The sequence below is a fragment of the Macrotis lagotis genome, chromosome 4 (assembly GCF_037893015.1).
Source record: "Macrotis lagotis isolate mMagLag1 chromosome 4, bilby.v1.9.chrom.fasta, whole genome shotgun sequence".
Lineage (NCBI taxonomy): Eukaryota > Metazoa > Chordata > Mammalia > Peramelemorphia > Peramelidae > Macrotis > Macrotis lagotis.
The window spans coordinates 227,576,061-227,598,533 of NC_133661.1; the positions used below are offsets into that span (position 1 = coordinate 227,576,061).

Genomic DNA, 22,473 nt, shown 5'->3' on the forward strand with positions numbered 1-22,473 from the left:
TCAAAGAGTTTATAGTAGTTGCAGTATTGTCTTGTGATCCTGACTGTGGTTTCTTGTTCGCTGAACTCCTATCTGCTCAATTGATTTTTTTTTAACTTTAACCTGTACACTTCGGATTTTGACTGAAATCCTTGGGTATTTTCAATTTTAATTCTTTTAGGATGAAACCAATGATTTCCTTCTATTTTTACTTTGTTCTGTTTCTATAATAGATACATTTGAAATAAGGTATCCAGGTTTCTATTTTGGCATTACTTTTAGGGAGTTCAATAGTTATTTTCCTTAAATTTGTTTACTTTGTCCCTTTCTTGAAGCCCTGACATATTCCAACTGGTCAATTGTGCCTACTATAGCAGATCTCCTAGAAGATCTCTGGGGCTTATGCTACCCAGATTCTGGTTTGTTTCCTCCTAAGGTTTCAGTGTGGGAAGCCTCCTCAGTGTCATGGCTTTTACCTCCTTTGATTTGTTTCCACAGGTTCTTCACAAATTTTTGTGAAATTATGGATAGGATGGAAATGCTTTTAGCTGTTTTCATTTTATTTTTGTTTTATCATTATTCCTTCTGGTTCATTTTTAGAATTTTGCTGAAATATTTGAAAGAGACCTAGGTTCCTCTAGGATTTTTCACAATGCCATCTTTAATCATAAGTTCTCTATAGTTTTTGTATTTTTTTTTTAGGTTTTTTTCCCAAAGCAAATGGGGTTAAGCGGCTTGCCCAAGGCCACACAGCTAGGTCATTATTAAGTGTCTGAGACCGGATTTGAACCCAGGTACTCCTGACTCCAGGGCTGATGCTCTATGCACTGTGCCACCTAGCTTTCCCCTCATCTTCATTTGCTTATGATCTGTATTTGCAGATTTCAAATATATTACAGTGGGTTTCACAAGGGATTGAAGAATTTCTGATCCTGATGAGGAATGTAATTAGTCTATGGATACATTCCTAGGATATTATGATTAAAGAGATTTGGGATAGAGGTCTCATTTTAAATGAAGTTATTCTGAACTTAACCACCACAAAGAGGATTGTCATATTCATAGCAGAACACCAAAATAGATGGTTTTGTGAAATTATGAATCTCAATTTCCTACTGCTTGCTTAAAAAAAAGTATACAATAAATTCTACATAGTATTTTCAAAACTATGCTTCTATTTTCTTTTGTACACCAAAAAAAAAAAAACTCCCGTGGTAGTGGGCATTATTTTTTTGACATTACTATTGTCAAGCTCCTCTTTTTCACCTGTCTCTTTTGCCAATAAACTGAGAGAGAAAAAGAAAAAAAACTTGTAAAAATAAGCATAGTTGAGCAAAAAGAATCCATTCAGGGCCATGTCCAAAAATATATACCTCTTTTTTGAACCTTGTGTCCATCACTTCTCTAACAGAAGATGAAAAATATACTTCCTCTGGATATATGGTCAGAATATTGATCAGAGTTCTGAAAACTTTCAAAGTTATTGTATTTATAATTTTTGCTATCTTTGTCTAAACTGCCTCAGATCAATCTCAACTGTTTCAGTTCATACTATTACAATTCTCTGAAATGGCCTCTTGTTATTTTTTATGATGAAATGAGATTCTATTGCATTCATGCTACAATTTGTTGAACTCTTCTCCTGTTATCTAAGATGATCTGGGGCAGTTTTTGCTTTTCTGTTTTCTTGCCTCCCTCCCCACCCCCCGCTCCCAAGTTTGCTTTTGTCCATGGTTATTCATTCTCTGATATTAAACTTTCTCCTTCTACCCCTGTTCTTTTCAAAGTTGAGTTTGATATGTTTTACTCAAAAATTTCCAGCCCTTTTTTGATCACTGAGGAAAGAAGAGGTCTGGAATTTATGGGAAATGGGTAAGGAAATCTATTAGGAAGAAATGCTACAGTGAGGATCCAATTGAGACTGAAAACAAATTTGTGGTGGACCTAGTCAGCTCTGTTATCTGAATTTCTCTGGTTAAGGGATTCCTAATCTGGGCTCCATGGACTCTATGGTCAGGGAATTAATGAATGTGCATGGTAAACCATGTCTCTTGCTCATAAAAATTTTGCACTCTTTATCACAAACCTAAGCTTGGCATTGCTTTCCATAATCTAGTTTCAGCTACTTTTCAGTCTGTTCTGCATCACACACACACACAAAATGAGTAGGGAGAGCCTATCATTTTTTGATGAAAGTCAAGAGTTTAAGCTTGATGGTGCTGCAAGTTCAACATATTTAGGACAGTGGTAAACAAAGAGACAAGTTTCTATTTCCTCCCATTCTAGTGAACTTTAATGAATTAATAGACACTTATTAAGCACCTACTGTGGGCTAAGCACTGACCACACAAAAAATTTACAGCTTAATAGGAGAGACAGCATGTAAATAGATATATTAAAAAAAAGCTATTTATAGGATAAATAGGAAAATACTAATTGATAGAAGGCACTGGAATTAACAGGAGTTAGAGGAAGCTTCCTGTTGAAGGAGGGATTTCAATTGGGACTTCACTAAGCAATAATGTGGTTATCATTTGCCATGTAAAATATAGTCATTTATAAAATAAGGTTACAAACAGGTCATAAACAACAAGTTTTATTATTGTAAACACAGACCATCTGTTCAAATTGTAGTTGTTAGAATCTTGCTACTGAGGGATTTATCATTTGCAGGCAAATGGAATAAAGTTGATATACCTATAGTTACATGGGCATGAATCAGAAGATACAAATCATTAAATTTTAATGAATTAGTCATAAATCAGTTATCTATAATGTTCATCCTTTGTAGTTTGGTTTAAAAAGAAAATATGTTGACCATCTCTGGAATTGCCTTGCTAAGATCCATCAATTACATCTGTAGTAAGAAGGTCAAGAAGAAATAAATTTCTAGAGTTTTCAAGTGACTTCAATAAAGGCTTAAAAAATGTCATTATCAGATGGTAGAGAATAATACTTGACCCCCATGGGAGCACTAGCCTAACTGGCTATTTCTTCTGTGCTATCTTTAGGATGTCATTGAAGTTGTCATATGCAATAGATTTTAAATGCACACAATTATTATTTTTATTAAAAATTTTACCTTCATCTAAATGAATAGAAAGGACCTACCCAAATCTCCTGTATTGGTGTACTAAGAGAAGGAAGAAAAAATTGGTTTATTTAGTTCACGCAGTCATCACACTTAAAAGGGCATAGTATATCAAGACAGCAATCTTTGTCATGACCTTCCTGGCTTCCCTAGGTCCCAACTAAAATCCTCCCTCCTATAGGAAGCCTTTCCAAGGTAAATGGAAAGAGCAAAAAGAATTAATAGAATGCTGCGTAACTATAATGACCCATTTATCCTAAATAGTTTGAAAACCCCCGCACCAAACTTCAACAACAATGTACCTTTCTCCATTTTTTTCTGGCAGTGGGAGACTATGGGTATGGAAACTACTCATACTGTCAAATTTGACTGATGTATTGATTGGTTTGGTTAAATTGTAATTTTTTTTTTTTTGCAGAGAATGGAACCACTGTTGTTACAAGAAATGGCCCATAAGGAAAATATATTCAGAAATTAAAAGGACATAAAAACAAAAGTTATAAATAAAACAATTAAAAATTATAAATAAAAATGTGTCTATGTCTATATATGTATTTGAATATATGTCTATATATACATTTATGGGTATACATATATGTCTATCTTATCAAATCTATGAAGAAATTGATTTAAATATTCACAAAAGTACTTTTCTAGGTCTAAATTGTATAATTATAGAGATCTTTAGGAAAATAAGGGATGAGATGTCTTAACTGGCAATCTGGAGGTCTCTGCCTTATCAATATAGTTTGTTCCAAATGGGAACCTAATAAGTCAGGCAGATAGTGAATTGCTAGGGCTTGAGCTCCCAAGAACCAAGCTAGGAACAAAAAGAATTAAGGATCCCAGCTGCATAAGGGGAATGGATGATGACTTGGTCCTGTGTGTCAAACAAGCAGACTAGGTTTGACAATAATAACAAAGTCACATTATGAAGCAGTGAATTCTACCAATATTTACAGCAACTTTTGAGGCAAACCCTGGAGAAAGCAAGATGATAAAATGTGTTGGCAGAAACAATTTAACTAAATTATCATTTATTTACTCTTTAGGAGTTTCAATTGTACAAATAGCATCTTTCACAGTGGACAGTGGGAGCCTTATATAGAAACATGAATAACATTAGAGTCAAACTTGCTGAGACAAGTTTGAATCTTTAAGACAACAATGAAGCTATTTTAAAATCGAATTTCTTTTAAGCATTTTTCCTACTTTAATAGCTCCAATTCAAAATATATGTCTAACAAAGTGAATTAAAATATAATATGTTGCTTTAGGAATAATACAAATAGGAAAGATCACCATCTTTAGTTTTTTGGACAGATTTTCTTAAAGTTGTCTTGTTCAATACTTTTTTCCAAATAGTTTTTTTAAAATGGATAGTCTCTGTGTAATTCTATTCCCAAGAAAAAGAAAAAAAATCCAGTGTCTGGGCTGTGTTAGTCTCCTTTCAGACTGCTTTAAGCTTTTCATGATGGAACCCACATATTTCCATGGGTGTCTGGTGCCTTAATATAGGGGATATTCCAAATCCATGGACGATCTGAAACAAAGAAGATGAAGAAAATTCCATAAAAATCAACAATTCAGAAGAAAGACACCCCCCCCCCCATGTGAAACTGAGAACCATCATGTGCAAGATTTATGGGAGGACAGCATCAAAATACTCAGAGGACAGACAGGCAGTGGTCTGCAACACAAAAAGGAGTTGTTTTATTCAACTGACTTTTATCCTAGAACATTCTTTTTCCAAGTAGAAAGTGATATAGACCATATGGAAAAAAAAAGACACATGGAATTGATTGTGTACAATTCAGTACCACAATAGCAGACAGTAAAAATAACAATTGCCCAGATTTCTACAGAATATTACATTACCTAACTGTATCCTCATTCAACTCTATAAGGTAAGGTAATCTTAAGGAGCATCTCATTTTACAGATGAAGAAGGAAACTTAGAGATATAAGTGAGCAAATAGAGCCAGGAAGACCCCTAAGTATTTTTTTCAAGGTGGTTTACTATAGTAAAGCAAGTTGATTCACTTTATTAAGTCTCAGTTTTTTCTTAAGTGAAATAACAGTTAAAACTGAATGATATCTAAGATTCCTTCGAGAATCCTATGATTCTTCTCTTTTTTTCAATTCAATTTATTATTCATTCATGATATTCCTCCCCTTCTCTCTCTTGTCTTCTTCATATGGAGGGGTGAAGGGAATAAAGAAAAAAAGAAAACCTTTGTAACAAGTATATAGTCAAGAAAAACAAATTCCCAAATTGGGTACATCAAAAATGTATGTCTCTGAATTCTATGATTCTGATCATCAAAGCTGGTTTTTTGAGGAGTTTCTGCTGTAAATAATATCCAGAGAAACAAAAAGAAGAGCTTGTGAGGTGCAAATTTAAATAACTGGGAAGCCTGGGCTTGGACCATGCACCCTTCCACTAGTTAGTACCTTATATATGTATTTTCCATTTCCCATTCTTTCCATTTTAACCTCTCCTCCATTAATACTCCATTATTTTTCTACCCCACTGTATACTCGGATTTACTTTCCAATAAATAATGGCCTTAAATGATCAAACTCAAAAAATATGTCACTTGACTAATGTTTCCATTAAATATAGCTGGACCAAAATGTGATTTTTTTTAAAAATGAGGTCAATACAATTTTTCAATCACTAAAAGAATTGTGGCATTTAATAATTTAAATAGGGGGAAAAACCAAAGCAACTGTATCAATCTCTTTTATTAGAAACAGTCTCAAGCTTTTTTCAGACTGTCTGTTTTTCGTTATGAATCCTCACAGTGAATATTTAAACACACACACACACACACACATTTATATACTCTGATAGCCTCAGTTTAAAAAAACAGATGCTGATTTATTTTTGCAGAGTCGACACTTGTGACTTTGGGTATTACTCTCTGGCATTAAGATTTGCAAGGAGGTACAATTTTTCTATCCTTATTAATGAGACTCTAATAAAGTTTTGCTCAGATGCCCCAATGTGACATGGAGGTGACTCTGGTTGTCCGAAAGCTATGCCAATGGACCACAAACCCTGGCAGGTTGTGCACGGAGCTGGAAAGGTCTTGAGAATGAGTCTGGCTGCAGAGTGTACAGTACGTCTGGCATGCAAAGACTAGGCTCGCTAAATCTGGAAAGGCTCGTCACCAGTTTGACTGCAGGGTGATGAGATTTTTTCCGCCATAGCAACTGATATTGACTGTTTACTAAGACATAGAGGAATTGTGACCTGAATCAGGCAAGAGACTATCCATACCAACAGAATTACAGAATATTAAATATACTGGAGTAGTTGTTCAGGCATTTTCAGCTGTGTCCAACTCTTCATGACCCCATTCTCTGGGCAGAGATACTCAAGTGCTTTGTCTCCACCTCATTTGATAGATGACGAAATTGAGGCAAATGGGGTGTAATGACTAGCCTAAGGTCACACAACCTAATATCTGAAGTCAGATTTGATGAATCTTCTTGATTCAAGGTCTGGCATTCTATCCACGGAGTACCAAAATATTAAAGGGAAAAACAATCAAAAAAGGGCCCAGAGCCTGAGACTTGAATTGTGAATTACCTTAAAGCTATTCATCTAGGGGCAGCTAGGTGGCGCAGTGGATGGAGCACTGGCCCTAGAGTCAGGAGGACTTGAGTTCAAATCTGCCCTCCGACACTTAATAATTTATTAGCTGTGTGCCCCTTGGGCAAATCACTCAAGTCCATTGCCTTAAATAAAGAACTATAGGATCTGATGCCAAGAGAAGGGGGCAGAACCAAGATAACATTGTATACATTAAAAACAACATTGTGGGGGCAGCTAGGTGGCACAGTGGATAAAGCACTGGCCCTGGAGTCAGAAGTATCTGGGTTCAAATTTGGTCTCAGACACTTAATAATTACCTAGCTGTGTGGCCTTGGGCAAGCCATTTAACTCCATTTGCCTTGCAAAAACCTAGGGAAAAAAAAAGAAAAAAAAAGCTACTCATCTAGTCACTTTGAGTCACTTCAATGTTAAGGCTGTAGGCTCCTGAACACATCTTTGCCAAGAAAACTTCAAATGAGGTCACAAAGAGTTGGACATGACTTGAAAACCAAATGAACAGCTAATAAGTCACTCCCTTGATCCATCCTAAACTTCTATAATTGACAGGATTTGATATTATGGGGTGTATCTTTCAGGCCTTGCTTTTATTTCTTTTATTCAACCAATTATTCTTCCCAACTTTGTCACTCAAAATCTGATAAGTGTGTTTTCGATGTCTTTATTCAAGTCAATGATTGATTGGGAGGGAAATTGTAAAACTCAAAATAAATAAAACCTTTCTTAAAAAAAAAAAAGAAAATGCTGTGGCATATTACTAGAGGCTGCCATCTAGGTTGACATGGATCTATTAATTAATCTATTATATTAATCTTTGCATTTGACTTAAGTCAGATCCCCTAGGCCTGTATCAGCACAATCACGAATGCTAACTAAATATAATTTTGAACTCTTTTTGCCATTGTGGGAAGACAATTTTTTTTTGCTTTTTTTTTTTTGGTAGTTAGCTCTTTCATTACTAGCTAACTCTTTTCTTCCTCTCCAAATAGTGCCTGAATGAATATAATATGCCAGGAAAGGCATTGGAATATGGTGAAAAAGACATTAGATTAGACCTCCAGAGATATGTATACAAATTTCTATTCAACTCTTTTTTATTCATGTGACCTTAGGCAAAGCACTTAACAATCTTAAACATTAGCTACTTCTAATACAAACCTAACTTCATGGGGTAATCTTGGGCTATTGATAATTGGCACAAAGTAGCTATAACACATGGTCTCTTTCAAGAGGTGAATTTCCAAAGACCTTTTAGGACTAATGCCAACTTAGCCTTAGTGTTTTTTGCAGGCTTTCAAAGAGAAGTTATTTCTTATTCTGATGTTCAGCATCCACTTTTGGAGAAATGAAAGCACAACCAACATGGAGACTCTGCAAAATTGTTCAAATGGTTTAAAGAGCAGGCTGTCAATAGAATCTTATATCCAGTGATGATGAAGATTGGATAAGATGGGACCCATTTTCAATAATGCACACAAGACATTCATCACCTCTGGATAAGTCTTCAGTTCTTTTCTGGCACTTTATTTCTAGTAATTTTCTAAATTGAACACGTTTTTGGACTGCAGCTGGGCGTATCATACTGTCCATTATCTGAGTGTCTTACGTTTGTAATGTGTTAAGATGTTCCCGATTCACAGACTCCAACTTAACCAGCTGTTTGGAGGAGACCATGGTGTGCTGCTCAGGGAGTACATAGGAGCCTAAGAAACATTATTCCTTGGAGAAAAGAACTCCCTATAAGGCAAATTTCCTGAAGGGCTTAGTGATGGAAATATTCAAAGAACTTCATTAAAAGAAGTTTCATGTTTAAGGAAGCCTGACACTCACACCCAGTCCTCAGCCCAATTATCTGGAATTCCTTCAGATATTTGCCTTAGAATTCCTGGCTTCCTTCTAGGCCTAGTTGCTGGGGATAAACCTCTCTTGATCTCCTTTCCCAATTGGGGGGGGGGGTGTCACATGAGGTAAAATATTTAAAGCTCTTAGCTGTAAATGCTCTTTCCTGATTATAACTATTTTGTATACTCCTTTATCCCTAAGTAACATGTAAGGTCCTGGAAGATGGGAATGATTGTTTTTGTCTCTGGTGCAGTACCTTGCACAAAGTGGGGAAATTAGTGTTTATTATTCTGTTATCGATTTTTTTTTTAATTCTAAGACCTGGGAGTGAAATAGGAAGTAGGATTCAAACACAGACCATATAACCACGAGCAAATAAATTCCCTTCCTCCTCAGTCATTCAACTCTAATAGCTAATCTGTAAAAATATTTATTTTTAAAGTTTGAAAAGTGTTTGGAATGCATACTATCTTATTATTCCTCACAATCCCTTTCTTTTTTTGAAGGCAGAAGGCAACTGAGGTGTTAATTTGCCGAATTAAGCAAATACACTACTTAGGTCCCTCTAACTGGAACTAGATCTGGGGTTCTTAACTTGAGGTCTTTTTTTAAGGAAAAAAAAATTGGTAACTTTAGTTCAATATAATTGTCTTAGTAATACTATGTGCTTTATTTTGTACTTTTAAAAATATTCTTCATCTAGGCTATACCAGACTCCCAAATGAATCCATGAGACTGCCTGGGCTACATGACATCTGAGGGCTTTTCCAGAACTACTACTATATAATCCACATTCAACTAAGGCTTTTACCTATTCTTCAGAAAATGATAAGGCCCTGTGCTTCCTTTTCGGGGCAGAATTCATAAAACTAAATGTGAAATTTCCAGAATAAAAAAAAAGTGTCCTTATGTGTAAGGTAACAAAAATAGACCCCAAATCACTTAATGACCTGCCAGGTAGTCAGTCTTTCAAGAGTTATTGCCACAAGAAATTTTAATACAATGAAGCCAGAAACAATTGAAAACCATCATTGACTGGTCATTAGATCAATACCCAATCACTGGGTCTAAAGCTCTTCTAGCTCTGTTGACAAAGTTCTCAAGAATGCAGTTTTATAGGGGCAACTAGGTGGCGTAGTGGATAAAGTGCCAGCTCTGGAGTCAGGAGTACCTGGGTTCAAATCCGGTCTCAGACACTTCATAATTACCTAGCTGTGTGGCCTTGGGCAAGCCACTTAACCCCGTGTGCCTTGAAAAAACCTAAAAAAAAATGCAGTTTTATTTCTACACCAGGAGAAGTCATCTGAGTGAGAAATTAATGAAGATAGAACTCAACTTCTTATAATACTCTGAGATCTTCAAGATGCCTTCTCCTTGTGGCAACCTTGCTATGTCAAAATGCAAGCTCATTAATCCTATTTTACAGATGAAATGCTCTCTTTGCACTGCAATACACTGTGGGAGAATAATGGTAGGAAGAGGACAGCCAATACATATTTCATATACAAGTGGATGGCATTTCTCACTGCTAGAAATAAGAGGCAGATAACTCATTTGATTGGAGGTTTATTTTGGTTTTAAGAACCCGCTAATGGTAAGAAATGATTAACCATCATGCAAAAAAGAAAGGAATGAAAATCCAAGAGATTTGGTTTCTCTCACTACCTTGTATTTAATTCTAGCTGTGGTTTCCATTTATTTTCTTTTTGTTCTGTGTATACTAACATTTGTATGTTAGCTCCCTCCCTAATAGAATAGAATTGTTTTGTCTCTATACCCCTGGTATTCAGAATGTCTTGAGCTTTCTGCATATATCTGGTGATTGATATCTTTGAGGTTAGCTAGATGAAATCAACATCTCCTTTATCTTTGGTTATTGCAACACTACTCTCATAGTTCTCTCTGGTTACTTTTTACAAGCTTCCATCTTCTTTATTTTTGATATTCAAATGGCTGCGTGAGCTTATGATTTAGATGTTCCACACTGCCACTCTTGTCCGTGCCCTTTCCTAAGAAGGTCATAGGAGGTTCACTCTACAAGTTGGAAGTCTTTGTTTCTTTCTCCTGACATGTGAGGTCTTTATCTGGCTGTCATCCCTCATTCTTGCTATGTGGTCAGTTTATTTTTACTGACTATCATAATTTCCTTAATGATTATGTTTTATTCCTGTTCTCCTTTGAAGTTCTACACTGGCATTGTTTCAGGAGTTCACAACCATCATGTACCTGTCCAGTGACCTCTGTAAGATATTCATTTTTAATTCTTTGAAGACTGTAGCATCTATATCACACTGCAATTTAGGAATCTTGGTAGCGGGGTGGTTAGGTGGTGCAGTGGATAGAGCATGGGCCCTGGAGTCAGGAGTACCTGGGTTCAAATCTGGCCTTAAACATTTAATAATTACCTAGCGGTATGGCCTTGGGCAAGTCATTTAACCCCACTGCCTTGCAAAAACCTTAAAAAAAAAAGAACCTTGGTAGATAGAAAATTGCTATTAAAAAGAGGAGACTTTGCTTCCATTTTAAGCTTGTAGTCAAAGGAGTTTTGCAATTTCCTGAATCCAGGCAGTTCTCTTCAATTCCTATACTCAAAACATACAATCCTATTCTGTCATAGATACACACACTAATGGGTAATCTCTGTTGGTTGTTGGATTAGACATTCTTTATCCACTCTCCTATGTGGATGCTCAGGCAAAGGTTATTTTAACTGGCTATCCATCTTTTTTTTTTTTTTTGGGGGGGGGGAGCAAGTTCTCTCTGTAATGTTCCAGGGCTTGATGAAACTAGTACAATGCCATACACAACCAGGAGCACATGGAGGATTTCTCTTTACTTATATTATCTGTTGGATCGCCCTCCTCAATCACAGTGGTAAACATTTTTGTTGAGTACTTTTCTCCATTTTAAGCTGTGCCTGTTGTCTACGATCAGAGAATCATTAAACTGAGTTCTTTCTATTATTGTATCTTTCAAGGAATTTTGAATGATTGTTGATGCTCACATCCAAAAATAGAAGCCATTTTGGGGGACATTTAAGGCAGTATTTAGTATTGCTGAAACAAATGCTAAAAGAAAATACTCAAAAAACAGTAACTACAGTAGAATCTTATATTTTCTACAACTTTCAAACAAACAGTAAATATGTGATCCACTGCCGGACGTAGCTTTGGTAAATCTATTTGATCCCCATTGAGGATTCATGCCCTGACTTCACGTATTGAGGACTTTCATAAAGATTTTATACAAATGAAAGACCAGGTGTCTAAGGTGGAAGTTATTAATTTTTCAATTGCCTTTTTGAAATACTAGTTGAAGTCCAAGATTCCCCTTTCCCCTACTCAACTTCCCCTTCCATTCAGATTCTCTGTGTATTGATCCACCAAAGCCCTCACAATTGGGTCATGATTTTCCTTTTATACATTCGGTCCAATTTTGCTGCTTCTCTCATTTTTATTCCTTTTCGTGTCAATTCTATCTCCCCAGTAAGTATATTTGAGACTTATATTGAGTACAAATGTGGTAGCTACACTGTCCTTAATAGCTAAAACATTTGCTAAAGTAATTTTTGCAAATGTTTTCTCATTTTTTTCTTCTATTTCTTGTCCTTAAATGTCTTTAGTATCATTTTACCCAACTGAATCTCTTGCTAAGCTTTCTTTAAACTGGCTTTACTTTCTGTTGTTTCTTTTTTATTTTATAAGATATTGTTGATATTTATTATTCTTTTGCAGAAATTTTTACAAATGGACTTATATTATAAATAGGAGTTACCTTTAGCTACCATCTCTCTCTGCTTGGCAAATAAGTCAAATGTTTGCTAAGGTGATTTTGTGGCATTTTTGTTCTTTTTATGGCAGCAACAGATTTATATCAGGTATACTTTTGTGTCAATTATAATTAATGTTAATGTTATTGTCCATTTCCCATTTTTCACTGTCAAATACTAAAAAATTTCTGCAGAGATTAACAAATCTCAAATAAAATAAGCATTTCCATGTATAATAAGGTAGCACACAATTTTGGTTATTGATAAATTCAATGAATCATTTTCAAAACTGTTTATCTTGTCTTTGTTCCTTCCGGCCTTTCTTCTGTTCTCTTCAGTGAATTCAAATGTGGTTCCCTTTTCTTACCTATCTTTCTTGTTACCCTCCAAATTAAAAGGAAAACAAAATTCTTTTTTAAGAAATACAGTATTTGCCTTGCAAAAACCTAAAAAAAAAATACAAGCAAAAACAAAAGAATCCCCAAGTCTAGAAAATTTTCTCATTCTGCACTTTCAGTCTCTAACTACTCTGTCAGGATTAGTATGTTCCTACATGAATCCTCTGGAACATGGTTTGGTAATTGCATTGAATAATACTTTCCAGTGTTTCAATGTTATTCTTATTTACGATATGGTATTAATGTATAAACTGTTCATTTATACAAGGATATCCAACTTTCTCTGAACCCCTGTAGATACTGCTAACAGAGAAATTATATTCCATATTTTCATACACAATTTGTAAAAATATTCTTCAATTGATGTGACACATCTTTACTTTCCAGTTCTTTGCTATAACAAAGACCTACATTAATAAACATTTTTTGCATACCTAAGTCTCTTTCCTTTCTCTCAGTTGACCTTGACTTACCATTTTGGTACAGTTGACTATTGTCCTACAGATAACAAAACCAATTTACAGCCCTATCAACTAGCATTAGCAGGATTGTCTTTCCCAGTTCCTTCAACTACTCTCATTTTATCTTTTCTGTCATCTTTGCAAATTTGATGGGTGTGTAGTAGAAGCTCAGAGTTGTTTTAAATTGCATTTCCTTTAATTACTAATGATTTGGACAAACACTATGATATATTTTGCCTTTTTTCTTTTATAATTTATCTGTTGGGAATGGCTCATTCTTAATGATTTTAATAAGTTCAACAGAGATCTTTAATATCAATCCATTACCAGATTTTTCCCCCTGATTTAACTGTCTCCCTTCTCTTTTTAGCTGCACTTGACTATTGCAAAAACTTGTTGATTTTCATCAATTACAATCAGAATTGCCAATTTTATCTTTTGTAATCTTCTAACATTTATTTGGTCATCAAGTCATAATACTCTATGATGAATTTGGTACAGTTCTGATGACTTGAACTCATCAAGGACAACTGAGTAATTATCAATGAAAAATATCACCTCTTCTACCCTATTTAATAGTAATAACATATTAGCTAGTATGTATAGAATATTCTAAAATTTGCAAAGTACTTTATGAATATGATTATATTTTATCCTCAAAAAGGTCCTGTTATTATTCTCATTTTACAGATAAGGAATCTGAGGCAAACAGAAGTTAAATGCCTTGTGGAAAGACTTTTAGCCAGAAGATTCACTTTATTAAATCATCAGAAGAATCATACTACCCAGAAACTACATCAATTTGATGACCAAGGAATGTTATCCTCTATAACTGATATCATTCTCATGAATAGCAAGCAGAGAATGAAAAAAAGAAACCTTTGAAATTTTGCTTCTCCTTTAAAAATATTGGCTCATTTTATTTTAACCCCACTTTCTCCTGTTTTAGAAATTCTTCTTTTAATATGAAATAATCATTGAGAATAAATCATTCCAGGGGCGGCTAGGTGGCGCAGTGAATAGAGCACCGACCCTGTATAGTCAGGAGTACCTGAGTTCAAATCCCATCTCAGACACTTAATAATTACCCAGCTGTGTGACCTTGGGCAAGTCACTTAATCCCACTGCCTAGAAAAAAAACAAAAATATAAAAAGAAAAAAAGTATAAATCATTCAACACAGAAGGAAAAACAAACCAGTAAGTATTTGAGGCTGCATTTGAACTGTCTTTAGGCAAAAAGGAGGCTCAGGCCTTATTACAAGTTTTCAATGTAGCTGAAAATATCCTTTTGTTAATTTTAGCTTTCTGGTCAGCATTACAATTCTTTTCCATCCTCTGCACATCTTTAAAAAAATCTAAGTTTGCTGATGTCTTTCCTGTCTATCCTGCTCTCTATAGACAACTTCCACTTTCCCTTTTCATCAGAAGTTTCCTTTGTGTCATGAGAATTTCATTCTTGAGAGCTTTCCCACTTGTCCTAAGCTTACTTCCTTTATAGAAGTTTGGACTCTGGCCTTTAAATATTTCTCTGTATCTTTGAAATTTGTTCTTTAAAATCTCAGAGGAATAGTAGATCTGCCTATCTAGTCTCTCTCATCCTTAAGATAAAGCATTAGTTTCCCTCCAAGATTCCCTCTGTTTTGGAATTAAAGACCAGAATTCAAATCCCACTTCTGACAAGAGATAATTAAGTGAATATTATTGTCAAAGGAAGAGAAAACAAGCAATTATCAAGTACTTGCCATGGGAATGTAGAGAACTTAAACTAAGTCTCAATTTTTCCAGCTGTAAAATGAGGTAGTTGAATTGGACTGACCTCTAAATTAAGTTCTAGCTTCTACCTCTAAATTTATGATCCTATGAACCATTTCCTCCATTTAAATGATGATCAGTTCCAGAATAGATGGTAGTTGCTCTGGACATTTTTTTAATCCTAGATCCTTAGTCTCCCAAAATACATATTCTAAGTCTTCCATTTCTTAAAAGTTGTGTCAGCTAAATCTTGTGTGATTTTGAGTGGAGCTTCCATGGTTCTTGAATTCTTTCTTTTTGGCTACTTGCAGCACTTTCTCCTTGACTTGGAATTCTGGAATTTGGCTACAACATTCCTGAGAGTGTTCATTTAGCATTTCCTTCAGGAGATCTTTCTTTCCACTTAAATCATTTTAATTTTTAGGAATTTTTTTTTAGTTATGTATTTCTTATTTTGTAATTTATTTCTTTATTTTTGAATTTTACATTCCCCCCCATCTTGCTTCCCCCCCCCCACCCCCAGAAGGCAGTCTTTTTTGTTGTTGTTGTTCTTTAGGTTTTTGCAAGGCAATGGGGTTAAGTGGCTTGCCCTAGGCCACACAGCTAGGTAATTATTAAGTGTCTGAGGCTGGATTTGAACTCAGGTTAACTCCTGACTCCAGGGCCAGTGCTCTATCGACTGCACCATCTAGCCACCCCTGAAGGCAGTCTGTTAAGTCTTTACATTGTTTCCATGCTATATATTGATCTAAGTTGAATGTGTTGAGAGAGAAATCATATCCTTAAGGAAAGAAATAAAATATAAGAGATAGCAAAATTACATAATAAGATAAGTGTTTTTTTTAAAAATTAAAGGTAATAGTCATTGGTTTTTGTTCAAACTCCACTATGCTTTCTCTGGATACAGATGGCATTCTCCATTGCAGATAGCCCCAAATTGGCCCTGATTGTTGTACTGATGGAATGAGCAAGTCCACTAAGATTGATCCACTAAGATGTTGCTGTTCGGGTGTACAATGTTTTTCTGGTTCTGATCATCTCACTCAGCATCAGTTTATACAAATCCTTCCAGGTTTCTCTGAATTCCCATCCTCCCTGGTTTCTATAGTTAGGTGTTTTTTTAAAAACCAAGCTGTTAATTCTTTTTTTTTTAACTTTCTTGGTTAGCTCTCATTTTTATCTCCATTTTTCCTTCTAATATTGGTTTGCAAAATCATGTTTTTGCTCCTTTTGCTTCTGTGGCTTTCACAGTTCAATTTGGCGATGTATAAGTTTTCAGTGCTTTCAAAGTAGTATGACCTGGGAAAAAAGTCTATTCACAGTCCCCCGGTCTGAACTCGCCCAATTCCTGACCAGGTTTAGGTCTTTTGGCTTGTAGATTATTGAGCTTCAGTTCACTGTTGCTGAACTCAGTCACTGTTAGCCAGCTGGGAGATCTGCAGGTTCAGAGAACTTGAACTGCTGGCTCCTCTTTAGTCTTGGTTTTTCTCTGCCTTGATTTTTTCCACTATGCAAAGTTCAAAACAGTCACCACTATGCTCATATAGCTAATTTTCTGGAACTTGTTTTGTCCTTAGTCTTCAGCTAGAGGCCTTGCTAAATTGTAGCTCCCCCTCTCTATCCTGGATCTGACTTGGAATTGGGTACTAAGTGAAGAGATGCAAGATGGCACCCATTCCTACTCTCAATATTAAGCTTTGAGGGGTCCCTCTAGGATTTCTTTCTGACCAAGTGCTTCCTTCTGCTCCTGAGTTCTCTTTATTCCTTTTCCAACCCCAGGCACAGGAATGTTCCAGGGCCCACTCCTGCTGCTACCACGTCACTATATGCCTGACCAGTACACACTGAAGTGACCATAGACCTCTCTATCTGTCTTCCTAAGCTGCTTTAAGCTGGAAAAATGACTTATTATGTTTTTTCCTGATCAGAATTTGGTATGGCATGTTTTCTACACTGTTATAAAGGAGATGTATTGGGAGTTAAGCAAAAATGCTTCTTCTCTTTCTGCCATCATGATTCTACTACTCTCCATCTTTCGAAGAATGAAATTTTAATTGCAGGTGCTTAATAAATGCTTGTTCATAAAGATATCATTAGATACTATTAGCTGCTCTGCTTTTAGTAGACCTTCAGCAAATGGCCAGGTAATTGAATTTCTCTGTCACTACTGTCACTGCATCCATTTGTAAATGGGAGGTTTGTGATGTTCCCAACTCAACAGTATCCTTCTCCAATCTAGATGATTTTAGTGTAATTTGATAACATAGCATTCTTTTTGACTCTGTTGATCTTCACCTAAGTCCTCGCCACTTTGCTTCTGGTCACATGATTAAACAATGTTATTGCTCATGACCCTTTATTGATCATGTTCCATAAGAATAATATGTAATCTTCAAACCCACATTCCTGTCTTGTTTCCTATCACTAAATTCCAGTGAAGTCAAAAGTGCTTCTTTGCATAATATCTCTAATTTACTCTGTCACCTATATATTATGTATATGGTTTGCTGTGTGCTTCTTCCACAGTTTTGTTTTCTGTTATTTCTGAGGACCACTACTACCAATCTTCATTATACGCTGAAGCTACTTTCTATATAACATCTACTTAGATTGTCAATATATATAAGCACTTTCTCCATTCTCTTTTCCTTTTAGCTTAATGATATTTTGATCAGATTCGCAAGACTCCAAGCAAATAACATCCTTTTCAGCCCCTAGGAATGGACCAAAATCCAGAAATTATTTTGGGTACTGAGTGAAGAGATGCAGGAACTTGAATTCTATTTGCAGGTCATGTCTTAAATAGCTATTAACTCCCCAAGTATACATTTCCTTTCTCAAATCCTTGTTTCTGAATAGCAGGAATGCTATTTTTATGAGCATCACCAGTGTAGGGTTGATGAATATCTTTTCTAAGGTTTCATACAAACATTCATAAGTATGTAAGAGTGGCAAACTCAGAATTAGAATTCAGGCCTTCTGATTCATTATACACTTAAGGATACAGGCTGACTCCCCTTCCTGATCTTTTGTTCTTCTATCTGACAGAACAAAGACAAATATTTTATATTAAAAAAAGATCTTCCAAGAATCTTTAAAACTCCTAACAAGATCATGTCTTACAAGTTGTCCCTTTGTGTTCTAGAGCTGAAGTTAGTGCTAACACTGGAAATCAAGGAACAAAAGATATCTCAGCTCTTATTTCTTATCACTCTAAGATTTCTGCAGTTCCTTCTCTGTCCTGACAATTTTAGGAACACCTGCAGATTAAAAAACCTAGTGTTATTTTGAGAAGCTGTGATTTCATCATGCAAGGCATTTTCTCCCCTGAATTCACTCAGACTGAAATTCTTACCTTTATGAAATGCCAGATCAAAATGTAAAAACAAAAAATATTTTCTCTCGAGGTTAATTTTCTGACAATGAGCCTTTCTCCAAACTTAGCTGAAATTAAATCTCTGGAACATAGTCTATGGCTAGTTCTGTAGTTATAGCTTTTTCTTTTACCAAGGTCATTTGATATAATGTATTCAAGCCTTGGGATCATCTCTTGCCCCTAACAGATATCAGAGAACTTTTGTAAGGTAAGTTAAGTATCCCATGAGAATTTGTTTAAATCTTTCTAAACAATTAAAAGCAATTATTAGTTTATATTTCCTAGACCTCCACAGGACCATTATCATCCTGTTTTCTCAATTAGAAGCTTCCAGAGGGAAGAAATTATTTCTAATCTCTTTAAAGTCTCTCCATTTAACACAGATTTCTAGAAACAGGAGGTATTCAAAACTTTCTGTTGTTAAAAAAAAATAGAAGTGACCTCAAGAGATGACTAAAATCCAGACTTCAAACAAAACATCAATTTGTTCTGTCTTATGTTCTACAACATACGGGGTTGATAACTTTCAGTGTTCTTAAGACTGCTTGGCTAGTAATAAGTGCTTCACTGTTTAATAAGAAACAAATAAACAAGCAGGCACTGAGTTTTTTTTTCTATTTTTCCAGTTCTCAGGATTAGATCCAGAGCTCGAAAGAACTTCTACAGGCAACCATTCTAACTCCATCATTTGACAGATGAAGAAACTGAGGCCAAGTGACTTTCTCAGAGACACATAGTCAGTAAGGGAAACTGGGATTTGATCCCAAGAATTCTGACTCTGGGGTAGCTAGGCAGTGTGGTGAACAGGACTCATCTTCCTGAGTTCAAATTTGGCCACAGTCACTTATTAGCTGTGTGACCCTCAGTGAGTCACTGCACCCTGTCTGCCTCAGTTTCTTCAATGGTAAAATGAGCCAGAGAAGGAAACTGAAAACCATTCCAGTATCTTTGCCTAGAAAACCCCAAATGGGGTCACAAAGCGTTGGACACGACCAAAACAATAACAACACCAATTTCAGTCCCAGATCAACCAAACAACCGACATTTTTAAAAGTGCCTCCTGTTTGTCAAATAGTGTTTCAGTACATTTTCTCAAACCCTGTTCCTTTCTTTCAACTGGAGCTAGTATAAAGGGCTTCTGACATCCTTCCTCTCCTCCCTGGGTCCTACTCTGACAAAGCTCCTCAGGGTTACTGGGAGGTACATTCTCTTCTCAGGCATTTCTTTCCCCTTTTTATCATTAAATCCTAAATTGTTCCCATGAGTTATTTCCCATGAACAGCCTCCAAATGCTGACAAACCAGTGAGTACTTTTTGTTTCTTTGTACTCTGCCTTATTCTCAATTCAAGTACCCTAAGAAATGTGTTAGAAATACTTTAAAAGCAGGGAAAGCTGAAGGAAGAGGTACAGAGAACCCATGACTCAATGGTGGATTGTAAGCCTTGAAATCAAACAATCTTTTGTAATTACTATATCAACATCAACTGAAATATGAGAGTACAGGCTTCTTGGTACTCATCTGACACATTAATTTGTGATTATTTACCCTAGAATGGGATGAAATGTCATGGTCAGAAAAGTCACCAAGTATACATTGCTACAAACCAGAGGCATTCTGGGTTCAAAGGAATAGATGGAGCATTCTGGCTGCAAGTCCATGGCACCTTTGTCTGTTGCCTCTCCCATATGATGTGAGTGCCTTGACGTCCTTCTTTGTGTCCCTAGCTTATACGATAGTGGTTGGCACACAGCAGGCCTTTAATAAATGATTATTGACAATTACTGACTCATGAGCAGACTAGGAACCAAATGGAGTTTCTCAAACAATTCCCTAGTCCCTTTTGTTTCAGGATCACAGAATAATTTTCAAAGCAAGGTTGGCATTTTAAATTTCAGGTCCTTGTAAACATTATCAAACTAAAGGCAATTTGGTGAAGGGGAGAGGGTCGGGATAATTAAACCAAACTTAAATTATAAGACTTATAGAGTAACATGATTAAGATCCATCAATCAAATAACCTGAAGTGACTATTCTATTATAGTTACTGGGAACCCGGGATAGAAAGGCAGAAATTCAAGTCTGTGAGTGTACCAAATACAAACAAAATAAATAAAAATAAATTGGAAGAAGAGCAAGGATCAGGGAATGCCTGAATAAGGTGATGGCACTTAGGCTGAGATTTGAGAGAGTCTATGCAATGGCAGGTGGAATCACTTTAAATTTTAAGAGAGTCAATTAGGAGAGATGAACAGGACAGAAGAGTTCATTAAAAAGGGGTAAGTTTTGGGGTGGAGCCAAGATGGCAGCAGGAGAACAGCCTTTCTTAGGTGCTCTCTCCAAAATATTTCAAAAATCTTAAAATTATGACTCTCTAAATTTTTGAGAAACAGAACCCACTGAAAGATCCAGTGAAGCAATTCTCCAGCCCAAGGTAACCTGGAAAATAGTGGAAAAACTCTGTTCCATGAGGTTAGAGGGGTGGCCCTGTCAGAGTGAAGTGAAGGAACTTCAGCCTCCTGGGAACAGCCCCAGGGTGCTTGGGAGCTGTGGCTCCCCGCAGCAGAAGCAGTCTCCTGATCTGCACCCCAGGGAGTACCAAGCACAACTTGGAAGATCAGCAGGGAAACCTCTGCCAGAGCAGCAGCCCAGATCAAAGAAACAGAAGCAGGTCTGTGGAGCTGGCCAGCAGGAGTCCTCAGGAAGCTGCACCCTGAGTGGTGCGTCCACCAAAGGTAAGGGAGTGGAGGAAGACTTCCAAGGTCTGTCCTCTGTCCCTGGAACAGTACTCTGGGGCTCTAACCACATTCAGACCTGATTGTAGTCTACGTCCCCCATAGAACAGGCCCCCCCCCCCCCCCCCCCGTGGCAGAGAGGTGAACTTGTGGTCATTCACAGACCAAGAGAGCATTCAGAGCCTCATAACACTCTTGAGGTCCTTGTGGGGGGGGTGTCCCAAAAAACCTCAAAAGCTCAGGAAGCACCCCAAAACCAGGCACAGGTTGGAGAAATGAGTAAACAGTAAAAAAAAAAAAAAAAAAAAAAAAAAAAAAAGAGAGAGAGAGAGAGAGAGAGGAACCTGACCATTGACAAATACTTTGTCTATGATCCCATGGAAGATCAAAATACTCAATCTGAAGATGAGAAAGCCCAAGGTTCTGCATCTAAAGACTCCAAGAAATACAGAAGTTGGGCTCAGGCTATGACAGAGCTCAAAAAAGATTTTGAAAATCAAGTAAGGGAGATAGAAGAAAAATTAGGAAAAGAAATGAGATGTAGGAAAAACATGAAAACAAAGTCAGCTGTTTAGTCAAGGAGATCCAAAAAAATGCTGAGGAAAATAACAAGTTAAAAACCAGCTTAGGTCAAATGGATAAAACTTATTGAGGAGAAGAATGCTTTAATAAGCAGAATTGGCCAGATGGAAAAGGAGATAAGAAAGCTCTCTGAGGAGAACAAATCCTTCAGATGTAGAATAGAGCTAAAGGAAGCTGATGACTTTGAGAGAAATCAAGACACAATACTTGAACACCAAAAGAAAGAAAATTTGGAAGAAAATGTGAAATATCTCATTGAAAAAACAACTGATCTGGAAAACAGATTCAGGAAATATAATTTAAAAATTATTGGAATTACCTGAAAGTCATGATCAGGAAAAGAACCTTGACCTCACTTTCAAAGAATTTCTACAGGAAAATTGCCCTGATATCCTAGAAGCAGAGGGTAAAATAGAATATTGAGAGAATCTACCGATCACCCCCAGATAGGGATAACCCCCCCCCCCCCATATTATAGCTAAGTTCCAGAACTCCCAAGTCAAAGAGAAAATATTACAAGCAGCCAGAAGGACAAAATTCAAATATTGTGGAGCTGCAGTCAGAATCACACAGGACTTAGCAGCAACTAAGGGCTTGTAGGGCCTGGAATATAATATTCTGGAAGGCAAAAGAGCTTGGAATGCAACTGAGGATCAACTACCCAGCAAAACTGAACATCCTCTTCCAGGGGAAAAGATGGACTTTCAATGAAACAGAGGAATTTCAAATGTTCCTATTGAAATGACCAGAGCTGAACAGAAAGTTCAATCTTCAAATACAGGACTCAGGTGAAGCATAGAGAGTGGAGAAGAAGGATAAATTATAAGGTACTTAATGATGATGAACTGCATGTATTCCTGCATAGA

At 36.3% G+C, this 22,473-nt stretch overlaps 1 protein-coding gene across 6 annotated transcripts in view; it reads right to left on the reverse strand.

The window, feature by feature from the left end:
• Positions 1 to 2,261: 2,261 nt before the first annotated feature.
• TDP1 (tyrosyl-DNA phosphodiesterase 1) overlaps positions 2,262 to 22,473 on the reverse strand; it is a 220,358-nt gene continuing 200,146 nt past the window's right edge. For all 6 annotated transcript variants that reach the window (XM_074235526.1, XM_074235525.1, XM_074235522.1 and 3 more), the window contains one exon: positions 2,262 to 4,613. In XM_074235526.1, coding sequence (XP_074091627.1) covers positions 4,540 to 4,613 — 74 coding nt within the window. In that variant the 3' untranslated portion in view covers positions 2,262 to 4,539. The remainder of the gene's footprint in view (positions 4,614 to 22,473) is intronic.